Source organism: Notothenia rossii (genome assembly GCF_949606895.1).
Source record: "Notothenia rossii genome assembly, chromosome: 6".
Taxonomy (NCBI): Eukaryota; Metazoa; Chordata; class Actinopteri; order Perciformes; family Nototheniidae; genus Notothenia; species Notothenia rossii.
This window is the reverse complement of record NC_136909.1, coordinates 17,216,001-17,234,818: the sequence shown is the minus strand read 5'-3', so window position 1 is coordinate 17,234,818 and position 18,818 is coordinate 17,216,001. Positions and strand designations below refer to the sequence as shown.

General features: G+C 39.1%; 1 protein-coding gene across 3 annotated transcripts in view; it reads left to right on the top strand.

The window, feature by feature from the left end:
- Nucleotides 1–18,818, top strand: part of LOC307042497 (transmembrane protein 132C) — a 141,605-nt gene that overhangs the window by 3,687 nt on the left and 119,100 nt on the right. The window contains exon 1 of one of the 3 annotated variants that reach the window (XM_079686394.1): nucleotides 5,866–6,682. The exons of 1 other annotated variant lie outside the window; for it this stretch is intronic. In XM_079686394.1, coding sequence (XP_079542520.1) covers nucleotides 6,637–6,682 — 46 coding nt within the window. In that variant the 5' untranslated portion in view covers nucleotides 5,866–6,636. Of the gene's footprint in view, nucleotides 1–5,865; nucleotides 6,683–18,818 lie in introns of those variants that run through there. One more of the 3 variants, XM_079686395.1, reaches the window with a different exon arrangement.

Below are 18,818 nucleotides of genomic sequence, written 5' to 3'. Positions count from 1 at the left end.
GTAGGATGGAGGCAAAGAGGGAAGATAACTGCGGTTCCATTCCTATACCCCTTACGAGTAAATTGGCTCTTTATCAAATTTAGGTCCCATCTATCAATACAAAGAACGGTATCGAAATTACTTTGTTGGCCACAAATCGCTGGCAATAGATTGAGCCTCTGTTGAAACAAGGCCATCATTTATCTGGTTCCCATTTCCTCCTGAGGTTAGAGGGAGCAAGACACACTAAGACTTTTATTTTTGTTTCCATGGGTGATAGATGTAACCTCCTTGAATCTCTGATGACCAGATTACCACAATTAAAATAAGAATCTATTAAACATTTAGACCTGTTGGTGCCCTGTGAGATTCTCTCTGTTTCTAACCAATAGTGTTGTCAAGGGAGCTGGAGAAATATGGAGGTCTTCCAACGCTGAGGAGATTTACCCAGCTACAATGTATTTCGGGTTATGCAAAGCTTGGTAGTTTGTCCCAGGAGGCTGATGCATAAAAGAGAGGTTAATTACCCGGGATAAAAAGTACTTATAGATGTAATAAAACGGAACACACAGAACTCTTCAGCTCCGGTAAAAGCTACACTCTGAGGCAAAAGGTGATAGAATACCAGCGGGGAAGGTGAATGTGGAGGCAGTGAAATGATAATAGAGTGGCAGCGCATTGTGGTTTGGTTTCCCTTAGTTCCATACCGAGAGCTGGAATTATCAGACCAGCAGGTCTGGGCCTAATATCCTTTTGTGCTGGCAGCGTATTGCCAAGTGAAGATTGTGGATGGAAATAATCAGCCCTTTTTTAAAGGTCAGGGGAAGTTAAGCACACCCAAAGTAGACCATGACATATTCTAGCTGATAAGAAATAACTGTCTGTGTAAGGAAGAATGATGAGAGTTCACCTTGTCCCATTTATGCTATCATGATTACTCAACTGTCAGTCAAATATAATGCCACATATGCAGTTGACCCCAACTGCAACTATAGGAAACTCTGACATTTGAGACGAGGAGAGTAATGTTTGGAAAAAGTTATAGTGTTGCCATTATAGTTTGATAGCATCTTCGGTAACACTTTACGGTAAGGGTACATGAATCATCATGAATTCATGCATGACTTAATGCATGAAAAAGCATGAATTCATTCATTTAGTACTCATGAACTATCAGTAATGTACAGGTATTAATGGTATCTCATGCATGACTTAATGCAGGAATAATACCTTAATTAATGCATCAACTAAGGTATCTCAATCATCATGACTTCTGAGTTATTAATGATGTTCATGTCTTCTTCATATAGATCTGCAATTAAAGGGTCAGGCCAAAAAACTGACCAGTCACAGCAATTCAAAGTGTTGTAATCATGATTAACTAAGCATTTGTGTGCCCCTTCAAATAAAGTGGTGACCCGGTCGGTCGGTCATAGCAGTGCATGTATTCTGTTGAATTCAAAGCGTTGACCCCAACCCTGTTCAGTGTGTTGACCATTAATCATATGTTAGTTATCAGTGTAAACGATGGAACAGGTCACCACTTTATTTGAAGGGGCACAAACATGATGAAGTATGCTTAGTTAATCATGATTACAACACTTTGAATTGCTGTGACTGATCAGTTTTTTGGCCTGACCCTTTAATTGCAGATCTATATGAAGAAGACATGAACATCATTAATAACTCAGAAGTTATGATGATTGAGATACCTGAGTTGATGCATTAATTAAGGTATTGTTCCTGCATTAAGTCATGCATGAGATACTATTAATCCTTATGCATTACTGATAGTTCATGAGTACTACATGAATGAATCCATGCTTTTTCATGCATTAAGTCACGCACGAATTCATGAGGATTCATTTAATTACAATCAACATTGCAATTATTTCTTTCATTTAACCTTTCAAAAAACCTTTGAAAAAGTTTCAGGTGATGGCCAATGTGCTTTTGCGTGTTTGCACATAAAATATATGCAGCCACATAAGCATTTGTTTGGACTAATTTTTCTGGCTACCGGGAGGATGTATATATCCATTCTTCACTCTTCTTTTAGTTTTGGTTTTAGTCTCTTCCAAGTCCTGAGATACATTTCCGGCTATTTAAGTGGAAAATGTTCACTAGCTTGTTGCTAATGTGTAGAATACAGTCGGTTGATAGAGCTCTTTTTAACTGAAAACAGCTGCCGCTGCCGAAAGCAGAAAACTGTTCAGCTGTCGACTGAAACCAAAACAAGGAGCCGAAACACTAAATAGTCCATAGAGCTGCCCATTCATCACCATAAGTGGTCGTCATATGATCCATTTAATGGAATAGTTTTACATTGTCGGCAGCCTCTCAAATGCAGGCTCCAAGACTGCTCCCAGACATAATGTGGCACATAACTGGAAGAATATTTCAAATGTCAAGAAATTGCATGTTAATTAGCTAACTTTATAGCTGCTGGTAGGCATGTTTTGTGACCATTGGACAGAGCGAGGCTATCTGTGTTCTCCCTCTTTCCAGTCTTCGTGTTATTTGAAGCTTCATATTTCTTGGACAGATATGAAAACTGCTTTTATCTAATTATTCACCAGAAAAGGATTATGTGTTAAAAACGATTTCTTCCACTGCCTGAATTAAAAAGCCTTTCTCTCATTCTGTACAGATTAATTAAACTGTTTACGTCTTGGTATGGAAAGGGACTAGCGTTGTCTTCAGTATAGATCAGGCAGAAAAATAAAGGACAAATCATTTGGGAGCAATGACTTACAGCATTCGGGGCCAAAGGAAGGTCACTCTTTGCCTTCCCCCGGGGCATCAGTCTTGAAAACAGAGTGACAGCCCCAGAGAGGCTGATAAGTAAATACAGTTTTTAATGGGCTGTGAATGGCTGGTGGTAATCTGCGCAGGCCTGGAGTGGGCAAGGCACAGAGGGCGACAGGGCATTCTGCAGCGGTTATTATTAATGCTATCATAGATCAGATAGGCCAGGGGAGGAGAATGAAAGGTGTGATGAATTTGGGGCGCCCTGTCTACCAACTTACTGGAGGACAGGCTACTAAGGCTGGTTAAGGTCATATATGAAGGATACCACCCAAGAAGACACAAGGGACGATTCATTATGTATAGTACAGAGAGAGGATAGTATATACCCCCGAGACCTACTGAAGGTCATTGGGTGACACTGGGTTAGTTCAAAAACACAGCCTGTAGTGTGTTTCTACTCACCCAGATGGTATTCTTAATATCTGAATATGCCTGACAAACGTTATATTTTTATATAAATATTACAAGCATTTGATTTTAGTATTTTTTTTTTTAGGGGGAATCTGTGCCCTTAAACAAACTCGAGCGCCAAATCAAAATCTATTGATAGGTGTCTGGATGTTGAAATGCAGTGTGTTGTATGTTCGAGTCTGACATTTCAGACTTGGGTGTATTTTCAAGGTATGAAAGCGTCCAGATCTTTTTCAAGACATCAAAGACTTGAGACCTTTCTCCAGACATCAAAGTCTCAATACCTATCCTCAGAGAGGTCTGCGCACCTAAACGTCACACATGTATAGACACACTCACTTGTATTTTTGCCCAAGCTGCTCAACCTGTTATATAAACACCCACATGTTTGTGTCTTATCTTATTTAGGATAAAGATTAATGGTGTGTTAGTTTTCATAACAATAAGGCAAATGGAGTTACCATATGCAGGACTGAGAGGGGTTATGCTGCTGCTATGCTGTTTTTAATGACTTACAGCTACAGACGATGTAACCCAAGCAACTTGGGCTCTGTCTGGTTTCCCCTCTGACTTCCAGCTGTTATATGGACCTCAGTGTAGCGTGGGCTTCAAGGGATTTGTTTGAGTGTCAGGCTATAGACGGACTGCTTTTGGACAGCCACCAGCGTTTTTGAGAGTGATGTTCCAGCCCAGCCATTACAGCTAGGGAACACTCAACACTTTTTGCACCCCCCCACATCTAATGCTTTTTGCAGCTGTACAAGAGTGGATTTGGTTCCACGATCAAATTGCACATTCAGAAGGAAGAAAAGGCTAGGCTCCTTAAGGGGTAAAAAGGAATTTGAAGTCACCTAGAAAGGATGCATTAACATTAGGACTGACACTTTGATTAAGTGGTCAAAAGGATTCAAAACACTCACCTTTGAAAACATCTACTTAAAGTATTACTCACACTCTATCTGTGTGAGTGTAAGTACGGCTCTGTGTGATTCCCTTTCTCAGTTGACAGGCCTTTTCAGACCTAAATAATGCTGCATTCAGGGTCCAAAGTAGGCTGTGATACCACTTTTGAGCACATGTGCTTTGCAATGTACTGTACTTTAGTTTGGCTTGTCAGTCGATTTGTGATACACCGACTGATGTAAGATAACTTTTAAGTAGGGCCTCTTAAAACTTAAATATATATATACCATTCTGCTTTATGAAACACATGTTGTACCTGTAGTCAGAGAATCTACTTATACCTGCAAATCAAGTATTATTACACTGCGCACCTAAGATACAATACAACACCTATTTAAAATGTGGTGGGTTTCATTGCTGATTAAATAACATGGCTATATTTCGTAAAATCAATACATCTAAAAAAGACTAAGAGTCTTCCTTAAAATCAATAGTACAAAAATACCTAATATAAGGTATTCGCTTTATAGTGATCATAGCGTTGGCAGGCAAGCAGAGCAATAAAAACAAACACCCATGAAAAGCATGATTGGACTTGTAGTTGACTCATCTGATATTTCTGTAGCATTCATGGATCTTTCTTTATCTTTCATTCACAACACCATCTGGCCTACACAGGAAAAACAACTTGATCTGGCTCACAGTTTTTAATCACTTACCACAGTCATAAACAATAACTCGTTTTTTGGGGAAATGTAGTTTTTAATTTTAAATAATGTTTTAGCGGCAACACTTAAGTTGTCAAATCCCGACACATTATTTTAAACTAAGAAACTGCAAACATGACCTCAGTCTCTTTTAAAAACAAATGTATGGATCAGAGATTATTTTGCAGTAGAGCCATAGTTTGCTGGATTAAAGTATTACCAATAATACATGTTAGTTGGATACCATTACTTTATGGAAATATCTTGTCATTCTCAGGTAGTCTGCTAGAGAATAGGCTACATATTTTGAAAATGCATGATGAGATGGAGCATGTGTCCTCAAGAATAAATATGGAAAATAAAATGGCTACACAAATAAATTAGTCAACATGCAACAAGAACACAATAAACTCATTATTTGGCACCACAGCCAACTGAACAACAGAGACTGACTGAGATAAGACACACTCGGTAACATGATTTTAACGACATTTGTGATTTCATGTCACTTTAACCACTGGTTTCTTATGAGATTTGTATGGTTCCCACAGTGTTAAGTGCCTTTTGCCTTCTGCCCTCCACCTTCACACCTGAGCAGCTCTGTTCAGTTCGCTTGCCCTGCCACACGGGGTCACTAGTGCCTGTCGAGTGGAGCAATCATGCGACCAGTTCCTCGACATGTTCGATAACAACTTTTAAAGTCATTATTGTTGTCCACAGAGGGCAACGAAGTGTGAGGCATTTCTTGTAAGGAGGAAACTATTTGACTGTATAAATGATGCTTCCTATATGACGATAAACTGCACTTCAGCAGTCTGCCTCTGGAGTTGAATATACATTCAATTGTGAAACGTGTTGAATATAGAATATGTATACGTATTCTCACCACTACCTGTGAAGAATAGTGTGTTGCTGGAGCGCCACACGCCACACGTGTGTGCCAGTGCCAGCTTCTGTCACTGCTTTCTTCTCCTCGGCTTCTCTCGATGCGCATTGGACGGTTCACAGTGCGTAAGCTCCACTGAAACTGTAGCCTATCGCCTGTCTACATTAACATCGAAAGATGGAGGCTTGAAACCGGACTTTCGCTGAATATTTGAGTCACTTGGTGCGAAAGTGTAATTGGAAGTGGCATCTTGGCTCCGGGATCGGACCTCTGCGCGTTCTGCTGCGTGCTGCTGCTGGAGTTGCGCTCAGTACTTGCATGGGAGTGGATGTACGCTGACCCATGTTGCTAGTTGAACTTATTTACTTTGATATATTATAACATACATGATGTTGTGCGGGAACTGTATCTATTCGTCCACAAGTGTCGGACTTTACGCACTGCATAGCAGCCAACTTCAGGTGACTGGTGATGCGGAGGATACAGACCAGACAAACTGAGGACAAGGGACTGAATCCGTTTTCAGTTTGACTGTTTTGGAGAAAATCGTTTTGGAGTTTACTGAGATCATTTTGAAGATGTATCAATATATATGTTTTCCCTGGGTTTATGCAATTCCTCAGGCATAAGCTTCTTTCTTTTCGAAAAATGCTTCAAAGAGTGATGCAAAGCTGCGCGCAAGTTCTTTCTCTACAGTTCTTGATTGTTCCAGACAAACACAAGTAGACAGGACTTAAAAGGCTTCAAATGTGTTGTTCCCACAGTGAGCTTTTTTAGCACTTGCAAATGACTGGATGAGGCATGGCGATTTTACCAGAAAAGATGATTTTGCAATTTTTACTAACGATGCTACAAGTTGGATTTTCTTTGAATTAAGCCAATTGGCTTCCATAACAATTTTTCAAGGGGATACTCGTTTGCCTTACGAGTCAAAGAAACATGTTGCATATCCTTGCGCTTCAGTCGGCGGTGTTACTTTTTGGAGGTAAGCACATTGTCAGCCAATTTAACTGTGTCTTCTAGTCCACTGTTTCAACTGAAGAAATCTGTTTATTATTTACAAAGAATATCCAAAGAGACATGAAGAAGTTGAAGCCATCACATAGGACAAGTTCATGCCAGGTATAAGGGACACAATGTACCTGAGACACGGGTTGCAGGAGTCACTTGTCAATCTGCTCTATCACATCTGAATATAGATGTCACACAGGTTTTTTGTTTTGCATGGCATATTCAATACATACTCCATTTATATAAAAAAAAATGGAGTTCATATCTGTTCAAGTATACATGATGTATAATGAAGCCCCACTGCACCTGTACTACATGCCCAGAGCAGCTCTGGCCTTAAATAACATTTATCTCATGAATATTTCACCATGACAGGGATGCTCTTGTGTAACAGAAGCATGGTTTTATTACATTTTGGCTTGTCCGGTTATTACATCACAATTCGTCTCAAAGCCAATAATTATTTCATGGGAAAAGTTACAGAGACCTGCATCCATCTTCGTAGCTCAAATCACAACATGATCGTAAACAGAGGCAATCAACAGACAGATATCTTTTGTTTTGAGGACTTTCTCTCTATATGACATCTTGCTAAAACAATGACAATTTAAATATGCACATTGCATAAATTGTTTGTGCTATTTGAACAAAGTATCCTGTTGACTATTGTGAATATTTTTCTATTGATAACACCTTCTATACTTATCAAGCAGATACAATTATAAGCTTCTGCCTTGCAGCTGCAAATGTTCTTTCCTCAGCGATGGAATACATATTTCCTGTTCATTGACCATATCTTGTTTTCCTTTATTGCCTTGAGGCCAAGCCTTATCATTATATTCATGTCATACAGCCCAAAGCCAATCATGTATCAGTTATTGTAACAATAAGAAAAACATCGACAGTTATTCCCCTACAGAATTCAGAGGTCATGCATGTTCAAAAAGTGAAATGCTTAACACTCAAACGGCATCTTGTATATCCATTGTTCACGTACACCTTGATTAGGCTTCACTCTCACCGCTCTGAGGATGACTCTTGTTTGACAGCATCTCTATGATGAGTGCTGACTCACTGGTTTGAAGTGAGTAGTAATGATGTTTTCCATATGCCAAGGCCTTCTCAGTAACCATACACGGTACGATCCTAATTGAGCATTGTGTGTCATAAAGCTGCAGGACACAGCTTCTCACTGTGAATAGTGATGAAAATTGATAACACACTCCAGGATATGAGAGGATCAAACCCGGGCTAGCAAAATGCCTGTAGAGCATAATCGAGCCATAATTAGGGAGGGGAAACTTCTCGTATTGTGGCGTGAATGCGACATTTAATCAGGACAGACTTATTAGACCTATAATCTTGCATTAAAATCTTTTAGAATGGCACACTGACACATTTAAGATAAAGGTTAAACTTGTTATGTTTGTATTGAACTGGCTTAATATCTTATGGCCTATTTCTAAAAGTCTGTCCTCTCTATTAAGTGTTGCTGCTTGGTGTGTTCCAGCAAGACACCTCGCTGGGATTCCTGAGGAGAATATCCAATCTTCCCTCCATTCGTCTTATCCTAAGCTTAACAAGATCCAAAAGAGGATCAAGCAAGGATAGCCTTCGGTCTACATCTGTAAGCACTAAGCACACAGCCCATGCTGTCTCTGGTCCCCAGCTATGTGTCTGTCCTCTTGCTTCTATATCCCTGTCAAGAGATTGGGGTTGTCGTAGGATTTTTTGGAACACCAACATTTTATTAACTGAACAGAGATTCTTAGGCTCTTTCTCAGCAGAGTTTTTATCTGTAGTCGGCCTCAGAAAGATCCTCTGCTGTGGTCCTGCGTCCTGGTGCAGTGGCACACATCCAGCTCCTCCTCTTTTGCCCCTGGCAGTCTTTAAACCTTGCTACTCATGTCCTTGATGAAGTGTATACCAAGAAATGAGAGAGAGGTGACCTACTGCATTTATATGTAATAGAAAAATGACTCACATTACTGGACTTTAAGTTATCTGTGTGAGATGTGAGTTCAGTATAACATCTCAATGATGCAAAAGCATTCAGCTGAGAGAGCACACGATACTGAAAGACTGTCTTCATGCATAGAGACTCAGAAACAGTATAGAACTTCTTTGTTTGCATCCCATTGTGTGTCTGTTTCTCATTGTTGTAGGTTTTACAATCAGCTGGGTTTTTAAAAATGTATTATATAGGTGGATCTTTTTATATTCACTTAAGTCTCCGTCATAATGTTTTATTGTACCGGAAGATTACAGGAAAGATCATGGAGAACTCTTAAATTCTGCTTCAAACCCTTAAAAGCTCATCATTTCTACTGCTATAAGGAGCATCTGGTTGCTACGTTTAGGTGAGTCTCTGTCTTAAGTGAGCTTGCTCTGGAAAATGTCCTGTAATATCATTTTGCTGGTTTGTTGGCCTTAGCTCGGTTATGGAGTTTATTTCCAGATCAGAGCACATCAAAAGAAACAGAAGAAATCCCTGGCTTGGTGGTGTTCTTATCAAGGCTGCGCTTTGAAAACACGCACTGTGGTTCACTTTTTTGACTTGTGAGGGAGGACACTGATAAAAAGAGGCAGATTTTTCTCTTCCCTCAAATCCAATTTTGGCGATGCTTGGGTGTTCTCTTCATGGAGGGAGAAAGGAAAAGAGAATCTCAGCAGCAGCAGGGTGTATGCTGGGTTTTGGACTTGTCTGCTTTGTAATTACCGACCATCGCAAATGTTTTATGCCATTAGTTTGTGTGCCAAACTGTGCACCTTTGTTTGTTTAATGACCGTTTTATGGAACACACCGAGTAGGTGGACTCTTATATTAATCCCTTGTACTGCTCTTCCATGCTCATTATACTTAAAGTGTGTGTGGGAGGTGTACATTGTAGCTTTCCAATCAGTGAGTCAAAAGAGGGGTTCTGCCCCCATAAATTCACATATCATCAGTGTAATGTGCTTTAATATTCCCGTGAAGCACATTTGCCCTGTGTTAATTGGCTCTTTATAACTGCAGTGATCTCACATTCAATTTAATCAAGTTTCACGATTAGAGAAGGTGAATGAAGGAAATCTGTTTAAAAGCTTTAAAGGGAGGGGCTGTTAATAATGTGTGTGGGGCAGACATTGTAGTAATTGACAAATATGCTGATGCAGTGTTTGTGTGTTCTCTCATCAGTGGATAGTTGTCTAATCAGAGGACTTCCCCCTCATAAATCTGTTCTCAGCCAGACTGTGTGCTCCAGCCATGCTGCGTCGGCACCAGAGGGAAAGCTCCAGAGAACAGCAGCTTGTCTCAGACTGCTGCTGTCTCAAACTCATACTTTAATATAAATTATTGTTATTCACGGACTCAGGCTGCACTGGAAATTGACATTTTAGAATTGCCACTTATCAGATTTTGGATGTGTTATTTCACTGTTTTACTAGTTAGAAAAAAGACAAAGCCTTCAGCAGTTCTTTGACTTTTCAGAATATTGACGAGGCTTATATGCTGATGTTTAGCAGGCAATGTTTGCCATGTTCATCATCTCAGTTTACTGTGATTTAGCATGCTAATTTTGACTAGTTAACAATCAACACACCATACCACTGAGGTTGATGTTATTAGTATTGCAGATGTTTGATCATAATCTAACCAAAGTATTGGGGACATTTCCATTTTGACCTGATGGTGGCGCTAGTAGAAAAGTCATTGTAAATCATCAAATGCTTTTTGAGACATTGTCAAAAAAAAAATCAACTTAATTGTGGTGCTAGAAAAAAAGTCAGACGATCAACTCAGTTAGGATTCCTCGTCTGGGCACTCTGAATGTCAATGACAAAATGTGTTCGGGCCATCTTGGAATGTTTTGATAATGTAATTTAGCAGAATGAAGTGACTTCACCCCCAAATGTTACCTATCCCCAACCTTTAGTTTGGATGTATTTCGCTGCTTGGTTGGCTTCACATGAGTTTGCTTGGATGCCTTTGATAAAAACTCAGCCATATTATAATAAGACAGATATTATGTTTTTCCTTCAGAAAACTTATTTAAACGGAGATGTTACATATTTCTAAGCCAAACACCCCTACAAGAAAGACAATATACCTGGGACCCCCTGATGTACTGTATGTCCCTTGGAACAATTAAACATAGCCTTTCTTTACACTTATGGTCTTATATAAATAAAAGAACAGCACCAGAAAAATGTATTCGAAAGAAACATGCACTCATTTACTAAATGTTCAAGCCCAATACATTTAATGTCTTCATGTTCTGAACTATTTCTTTATTGTAAATGTTTCTATTCAATAACTGCTGAACATTTGTATTATCCATGGGAGATGAGGGAAAAAATATCTTTGCAGAGTTCATTGTAATGTAAAAGCTATTGAATCATATGATATTGGGGGAAAAAAATTGTTAAAATGTCATTAGCCTTGGAGTCTTCTGGAAACAAAACACTTGTAGTATAGCTTTCTGCAATATTAGATATTAATGTAGTATATCCAGCATCAAGGCTTACACAATATGAATACACCCAATAACTTATCCTTCTTGCAACTTTGGGTCTTCTTTGTGAATAGGAGAAACAATAACATCAACATTTGTGCTGGATTAAAAGAAAAAACGTATTAAACTAACAAAGTCGATAAGTTATTACTTTGTATCACAGATATACTATCTGTTCCTGCTGCCAGTTATAGCACAGCCTTTCATGTGCTGTTTCTTTGTCTTGCTTCCTTCCCATCAGCGGAGATGCATCCATAACTCCAATTGGTTATGCGTTTTTGATTTGGATAATCAAAGGCAGGTGGCTGGACAAAAGGCTGTCAATACATCTGAGAGATCAGAGCTGTGTGCGGAGCAGTCACTGTCTATCAGGGGCATCAGAGCCCAATGCATTAAAGGCAATGATCTGACAGGTACATATTGTCAAGGCTCATTGACTTCTTTGTGGTGTGGCTGATTGATTGTCGAGATTATGTTAAGATGGGAGTCGTGGGGCTCTTTGTGATTGACAATGGTGTGCTCACGCAGAATGCCAAATAGCAGCCTTTAAACTGCCATTGAATTTGAATTAAAACACAATTTAATTTTTTACCTTGAGCGGTCCCTTTTCTTTGCGAATAAACACTACTGTCTGATGCCGCTAGAACAAAACCATAGAGTTTGTTCAGCCCTCTCATCTGTGACGGCAAGCCAATGTAGAGCGTCGTGAAGAATGATTTATGTTAGGTGTCTCTGACAAAGCACATTTTATAATTTGAAACAAAGAGCATTGGCCTAATACACATTGCTTTTAGATATAACAAGAAATCACTGTATGAAACCTGCATGTTTATTGTCAGTGGAGCAGCTATAGACTTAACCTCAGTGTGATATCAAAGATTAAAGTTTCCGCTCTGTTGCTGCACCTTGCTTTGTTCTCAAATAAATAACATTATTATTCTATATAAATCATCAAACAGATGTACATGCTAATCCCCTGCGTTCACTATCACCAGTTGTGATTTACACTAGCTGTATTAATAAGCATATCTATTTAGACTTATGGTATAATATTTACAGGAAGGAAGTGTCAGCATACATACACAGAGCATCAAAGCATCAGTCCTTTAGAATAACATATGTAACAATTTCAGTCCAATCTAAGTAATGTAGATGTTATATGTTAAAATATGTAAATGTAATTCGTCCACATAGTTCTAGCCACATACTGTATTTTTGAAATTGTTGCACGATAAGCACTGCTGCAATAATTTCATCTTTATTGGAATCTGACTAATACATTGCTTTGGCTTATATAATCTGATTGCAGATGTATTGGTACTGATGTATGTAGGCCAATAAATAATCAAATAAAACCCAAAAATGTAGTTTGTCCACCAACGAGTAATTAAAATGTATTTCGCAGCTGTTAAATGACCCATAGTACATCATGGCCATGATACTTTAATCAGCATTAATTGATTATGTTTAGCCACTTGTCAGCACAACAAGCTGTTAAAAAAACAACGTATTAGCAACCTATAGAGTTAACTTTGCAAACTTGTTGTTAAACAGTTTCCTTAAATCGAGCCTACATTCATCTGAAGTTCAAAGGCTGATATTCACTCTCCTTTTAGCTGTTTTGGTCTCTCCTGCTGCTAAATGCTTTACTATGTTTCTTTAGCTAGTTGCTAAGTTTGGCTGTTTTGTGCTGGGCAGGTTGTAAACAGTGTGTTTATCTGTGAAAGCAGCTGTCTGCGACTGCAAACAGGGTCAATGGGAGTCTCAACAGTAAAGTTGTGGGCCGTAAAACCATAACAATGGGTTAAAAGGTGCTTAAACCCTAGGATGCTGCAAAATTAGTTAGGTTCATCAACATGAATGACTTATTTCACATTAGACATAGACATTATCCATTTAACAAACAGCAATGTACTTATAATGTAACCCTATACCATGACATTATGTGGTGAATAGGCTTCATACATCTATTTCTTTGTATGTAAAAAAACAGTTTTGAACTGCAGTCTTGGACCCACACACAGGGTGAAAGAGAGTAAAAATCACTTTCAAATGGGCTGTGTTTACTTTTACAGTGGATACTCAATAAAAATACTTCTACAGAACAATCATCTGCTCATTTACTTCAACTCAGTTAAATGTAAATGGCCTGAAGTGCTCCCTGACCATTGGCCAGGTGGTACTTGGTGTAATTGGAATGCCAGTGTATATGTGCGTCCACAATCAGTCTTGACACAATCACCGGTTCCTAATCAGTGTGAAAGTAATGGCCACCTCAGAGTACAATCAGTGTACAAGTTAGTCTGGCATAAGTGGCTCTAACTTAATGAACTCACTGAGTCAGCGTGAATGTGATCATAGACAAGGAGCACGAAAGTCCTTTTATGGACTTTAACTTCCTGGATCTAAAAAGTATTATCCTTATGTTTATAAATCCTGATCTTTAACCACATGTGAAACATATATCATATTGCCATGGCTGTTTCACAGAACAGGACGTCCTTAGTTTTTGGCAGCCTGGATTGTCCATGTTTCTTTATTTCCCTCATGCTAGACAGTAAGCTAATGACGATGGAGGATTACATTTAATCAGTCACAACATAGATAGACAGTGAAGCCATAGTGCGGCCCTACGGTACTCAGTGGGGCCGCCTGGCCGTGGGGGGGGGGGGGGGCAGTGCTGGCAGTCGGTACATATTACCACAGCTTGCTCGGTACCACTATCTGCTCCTGCAGATTCTCCCCTTAACCCCTCAGTCCCTCAATTTCACACAAATTGGAAGTGGCCACACCAAGCTGAGACAGAATGACCCCAAAGATAATGAATATTACAGCTTAACTCAAATTGGGAATCAAATGGTATAAGTATGTTAATGCAACACTGAATGCTGTCCGACTGCTCAGAATTATAATTTGGATTAATATAATATATATATATATCATCATCATCATCATCATTTTTATTAGCCATACTCGTATCATGGCTTTATGGATGGCAATGTCAGTCAGCAGTTTCTCTCTTACCACTTTGGGCCAAAAGCAAAATGTATCATCAAATTGTATACAGACATTCCTGATCCTTAGAGGAGGAATCCTCATGATTGATGTGATCCCTCTGGGTGAAATGAACTTAGATGGATTGCCATAGAGTTTGGTTCAGAATCCTAAATTCTCCTCAGGGTCATTTTTACTTTGTTTTGCACCATCATCAAGTTAACATTTAAATTATTCCAACAAGTATTTTCGTCAACATGCTAATACGATAATCTAGCATAATAAAAGTTATTCCTTCCTTCATCAGCAGATTGTCATTGTGAGCATGTTAAATGCTGTGCTAAAGTAGAGCCTCACAGAGCATTTATTTTCTAATAATAGTCTTTTTTTAAAGGGTTACAAAATTCAAAAAATACTCTACTAATACAGAGAAAATAATTAAAGAGAACTCAGGGTTTTGGGTCAAGAGTTGGGAAATGTAGGCCGGAGGCAGATTATTGAATGTGTTGAAGGTGCTGAGTAAAAGCTTAGAATGTACTCTGACCTTTATTGGCAGGCAGAGGAGAGAGGCATGATGGTTGTCTTTGCATCAATTAAAAGCTCTGCGTCAGTTCCTCTCCAACAGTATAGTATAGATACTGATTTTAATAACGATACAAACATGTCCGAAGAGAAAAGTCATATCTAAATGTATCCTTTAAATACTGCGGTGAGAACAATACTAAGATTAGATTGGAATTATTTGTGTATCTGAAAGGGATTTAGCTTAACGATACGTGAAAGTATGATGGATGTCTTGATATGATTCGCTCAGAGGACATGTGACCTATTGCCCTATACAAGCCAGAGATAAATGCAAAGAGGTGCTGCATTTGATTACTGCCCTTCTTTCATGCTGTGTATTCTTAGAGAACCTTAAAGGTTGTTGCGTGAAGGCCCCGTAATTAAATGGTTTGGGACTGAGGCAATGGCTGAAAGTCAGAGTGATGTAATCAGCGCTCCATCCCCAATTGCACATGCCATGTGTAGGAAGGCTAATTCAATCAATCAATCAATCAATGTTTATTTATATAGCCCAATATCACAAATGTTAAATTTGTTTCAGTGGACTTCACAGTTTGTACAGAATATCAGTATGACAATACGACACCCTCTGTCCTTAGACCCTCACATCGTACAAGGAAAAACTTCCAAAGAACCCCCACAGTTTAAAGGGGAACATGGGAGAAACTTCAGGGAGAGCAGCAGAGGAGGGATCCTTCTCCCAGGACGGACAGATCAAATAAATAGATGCCGTGTGTAATTCAGCCCACGGGAGGGAAGAAACTGCTTTTTACTACTCTTTACCAATTGATACTTTCTCAAATCTGTCGGGTTGTATTTTTTCAAGCCAATCTGGAACTAACACTTGCGCATATTGCTTTGACAGAGGATGCAGAGTTTATCACACAAACAGTGCTGCCTTGCATTCTTGATGCAAGCATGACCGCTTGAACAATATCCATGGCAAAGGACAGAGGAAAGCAGTTGGAGAAAGTACAGCATGATAAAGTAAAGGACCTTTAAAACAACTCGGCATGTCAGGTGCACTTATCATGGTCTTTTCAGAGATGAAAGCCAGAGTGGTTTCTTTCAAATAAATGTTCAGGATCCGACCTGCATGTCGACATAGCAACTTATGTCCGAATGAGAAATATGCCTGGAAATGTATTGTGAGCTAGCCAGCAGACAGAGGTGGGTTGATCTCTGAGACAGTAGCCTCCTGCTGAATGAAGAAGGATGAGAAGAGAAGAATAACTTTCAGATGCTGTGATAAAGCACTGTAAACTAAATAAGCTTACCTCTGAGACAAACACCACACACCCAGAAAGTACAGGTTCTCTCACACCAAAGCATATGAAGTATAAAAAAAAACAAAGCCTAGGGTATAGAAGAATTCCATCAATTATTTGATAAGGAATCTGAAACCGCACACAATTTCACAGAGGGAACTGCGAAGTGAACTTGTGATTTATTTTTGGTATATCTCTTCATGTTGAATGATATAGAGCGATGCTGTTACAACTACGCAGCGGTAATCCAGAGAACTCAGTGCTAAAGTAAAGTTTGATCACATGTTAGAGAATCGCTCTGATTAGATATTCCACCACATCTTTTTTTTAATTTACATGCTGATTTAAATCACCTAAGAAACTATCAAATAAAAGACTATTTTAACCTGCTCCAGGGCTTTTGTCTATCCAATCTGCTTTAAATACTGCTAGTATAAACCATGGTGCAGAACAAACAATCACAAAGGTAGAGCGTGATCCTTTCTCAGGCTTTCATTTCCAATCAAACCATGGTGTGATGTGTGAGCATAGAGACTGTGGAAGAAGGTGGAAGAAGGTGAAGAAGTCACACTGAAGCCTTGAGTTTGGCGTTTTGGCCCATAGGCTACTTGTCAACCCTCCCGATTTTCGCGGGAGACTCCCGATTTCATTGCCCTCTCCCGGTTTCCTCCCAGGGTCATATTTCTCCCGCATTTCTCCCGATTTCTGACAAATCAGATTTACTCAGGACTGTTTCCACTCGGACTTTAATACAGCTAAGCCATTGTTTGGTTTCCATGGTAACACGTCTCTTTAGTAGCGCGCGCAACTCAAAGTCTGCGAGAGCAGATAGTCACAGAAAACAGAACAAGAATCGACAACTCGACCCTCTGCTCACTCCTTTCCTGTAAAATACAGGTCCAGCCCACACATATGCTCCATCAAGAGGATGGTGCTACAGGCCGCAAGGCATTGCACTTAGAACTACAATAAGCATGTTAATGCCCCCCCCATTTTGCATTTTGAAATGCTCCCGATTTCTGAGGTCTCAAGGTTGGCAAGTATGTTTTGGCCGTCTCTGTAATGGGTTTGGGAAGTCGCCATCTTGGATTTTTTTTTAATCCAGAAAAGAGATTTGGATAGTAAACCCTGCTTTATTGTTGATTTATCTATATGGCACCTTAACTTATGAACATCATGCTTTATTGAAGACCAGGTGATACAAGAGATAGAGACCACAAGCTCTTTAGGAAAATGTTTACTATGGGGTAGTAAATCAAGTGAGAAGAAAGCACATTTAAGTCAGTTAAAACTAATGCAGGTTGAAGGCACTTTCACATTTGCTTCACTTGTGAGCTTTGTGGACCACTAGCAGGATATGCATACTACTTCTACATCGTCCTGCAGCTCAGACGCTGGCTTTTCATTAAACTCATATTGGTCCAGACCACCAGGGGATCTAAATCAAGCTTTCTATCACAGTAACATTTTGAATTACTTGCTGTCAGTCATCTGATTAAGGTTTGTTTTGTTGTTCCCCATCACAGGTTTTACAGTATGTAGTGCTGCTGACAAATCACAACACTCATCCAATGAGCGAGTTAGCTGTCAGTCTATGTGATTTCATGCTTGGTTTGTTTATGAATAAGGCAGTGTTGAACTCTGAGTTCACTGAACTGAAATGTTGAAATCTTTGGTTTGGAGAATTGAAAACAAATTACAGTACTACTAAAAGGCTATTGCATGTAATGAGAAAATGATCTTTCAGGTCATGCTGATGTTGTTGAATCTCCCACTAAACAGCTATTTAAGTGTTGAATAAGTCTTGTCTTTGGGACGTTGGTTACACCACTTTTTGGCAACACTGTACATATTTTGTATTCATATATTTCTTCTCTCTTTTAAGTGAGGTTTTTTGATATGCCTGTAATGGGTTTATAACTCACCTGCAAGTGTATTTTATTTCTACTTTTATGTCTCTGTTAGACATTTATTCTTAAAAATGTGCAAATAAAACATAAAAAGACATAAAACATGAAGATGATTTTATAGCACATTTTTTCAGTGCATCACCTAATTTATGAAGGGAAGCAGCTGTCAAAGTTATACAGTTAGTCATATTTTACACCAGGATGCACCATAACCTCAGCTGCCTGAGAGTCTGAGCATCCTCACTGCAGCAGCATAAGATGATAAAGATTGGATGATAATATACTCTCCCATTTCAGTATTTACTGGTTTTTAGAGATGTTTAACTTGTTGAAGATATGTGAAGATATATAAGAAGGCCAGAGATCAATATTATCATCAGTAGTTTAACACTGCTCCCATACCTTAATGTCTATGTATTTACATTATGTAACAGTCTTTATGTGTTTTCAATGTTACAATGAATATATTTGAGTAGGAATCTATATTTGAAAATTAAGCTATTTATCTTCAAAAGCAATGAGCTGTTCCCGCTCTATTACCTATTGTTCCAGCAAGACATTTGAAACAGAGCTGATGAAAGTATTTTGCAGGTTGACAGGCAAACACATCAACATCTTTTAAGGGGAAAAGTCTGCAATGAAACGTTATTTTCAAAACTAACTTTCAACTCCCACAACCCCCGTATTCCAGCAAGGTGTAAGGCTAACATGGTTAATCAAATATGCCAAGACTACTTTTTTTTTTAACTTTCCTTTCCCACAGATTAAAAGGTTCATAATATTGGCTGCCCCCTCCCTTCTTTACTTTCCACAGGGGCTTTGAGTTTTTCTTTGTCCAGCCTGCAGAGCAGCTCTGCATCAACAAAAATGCTTGAGGA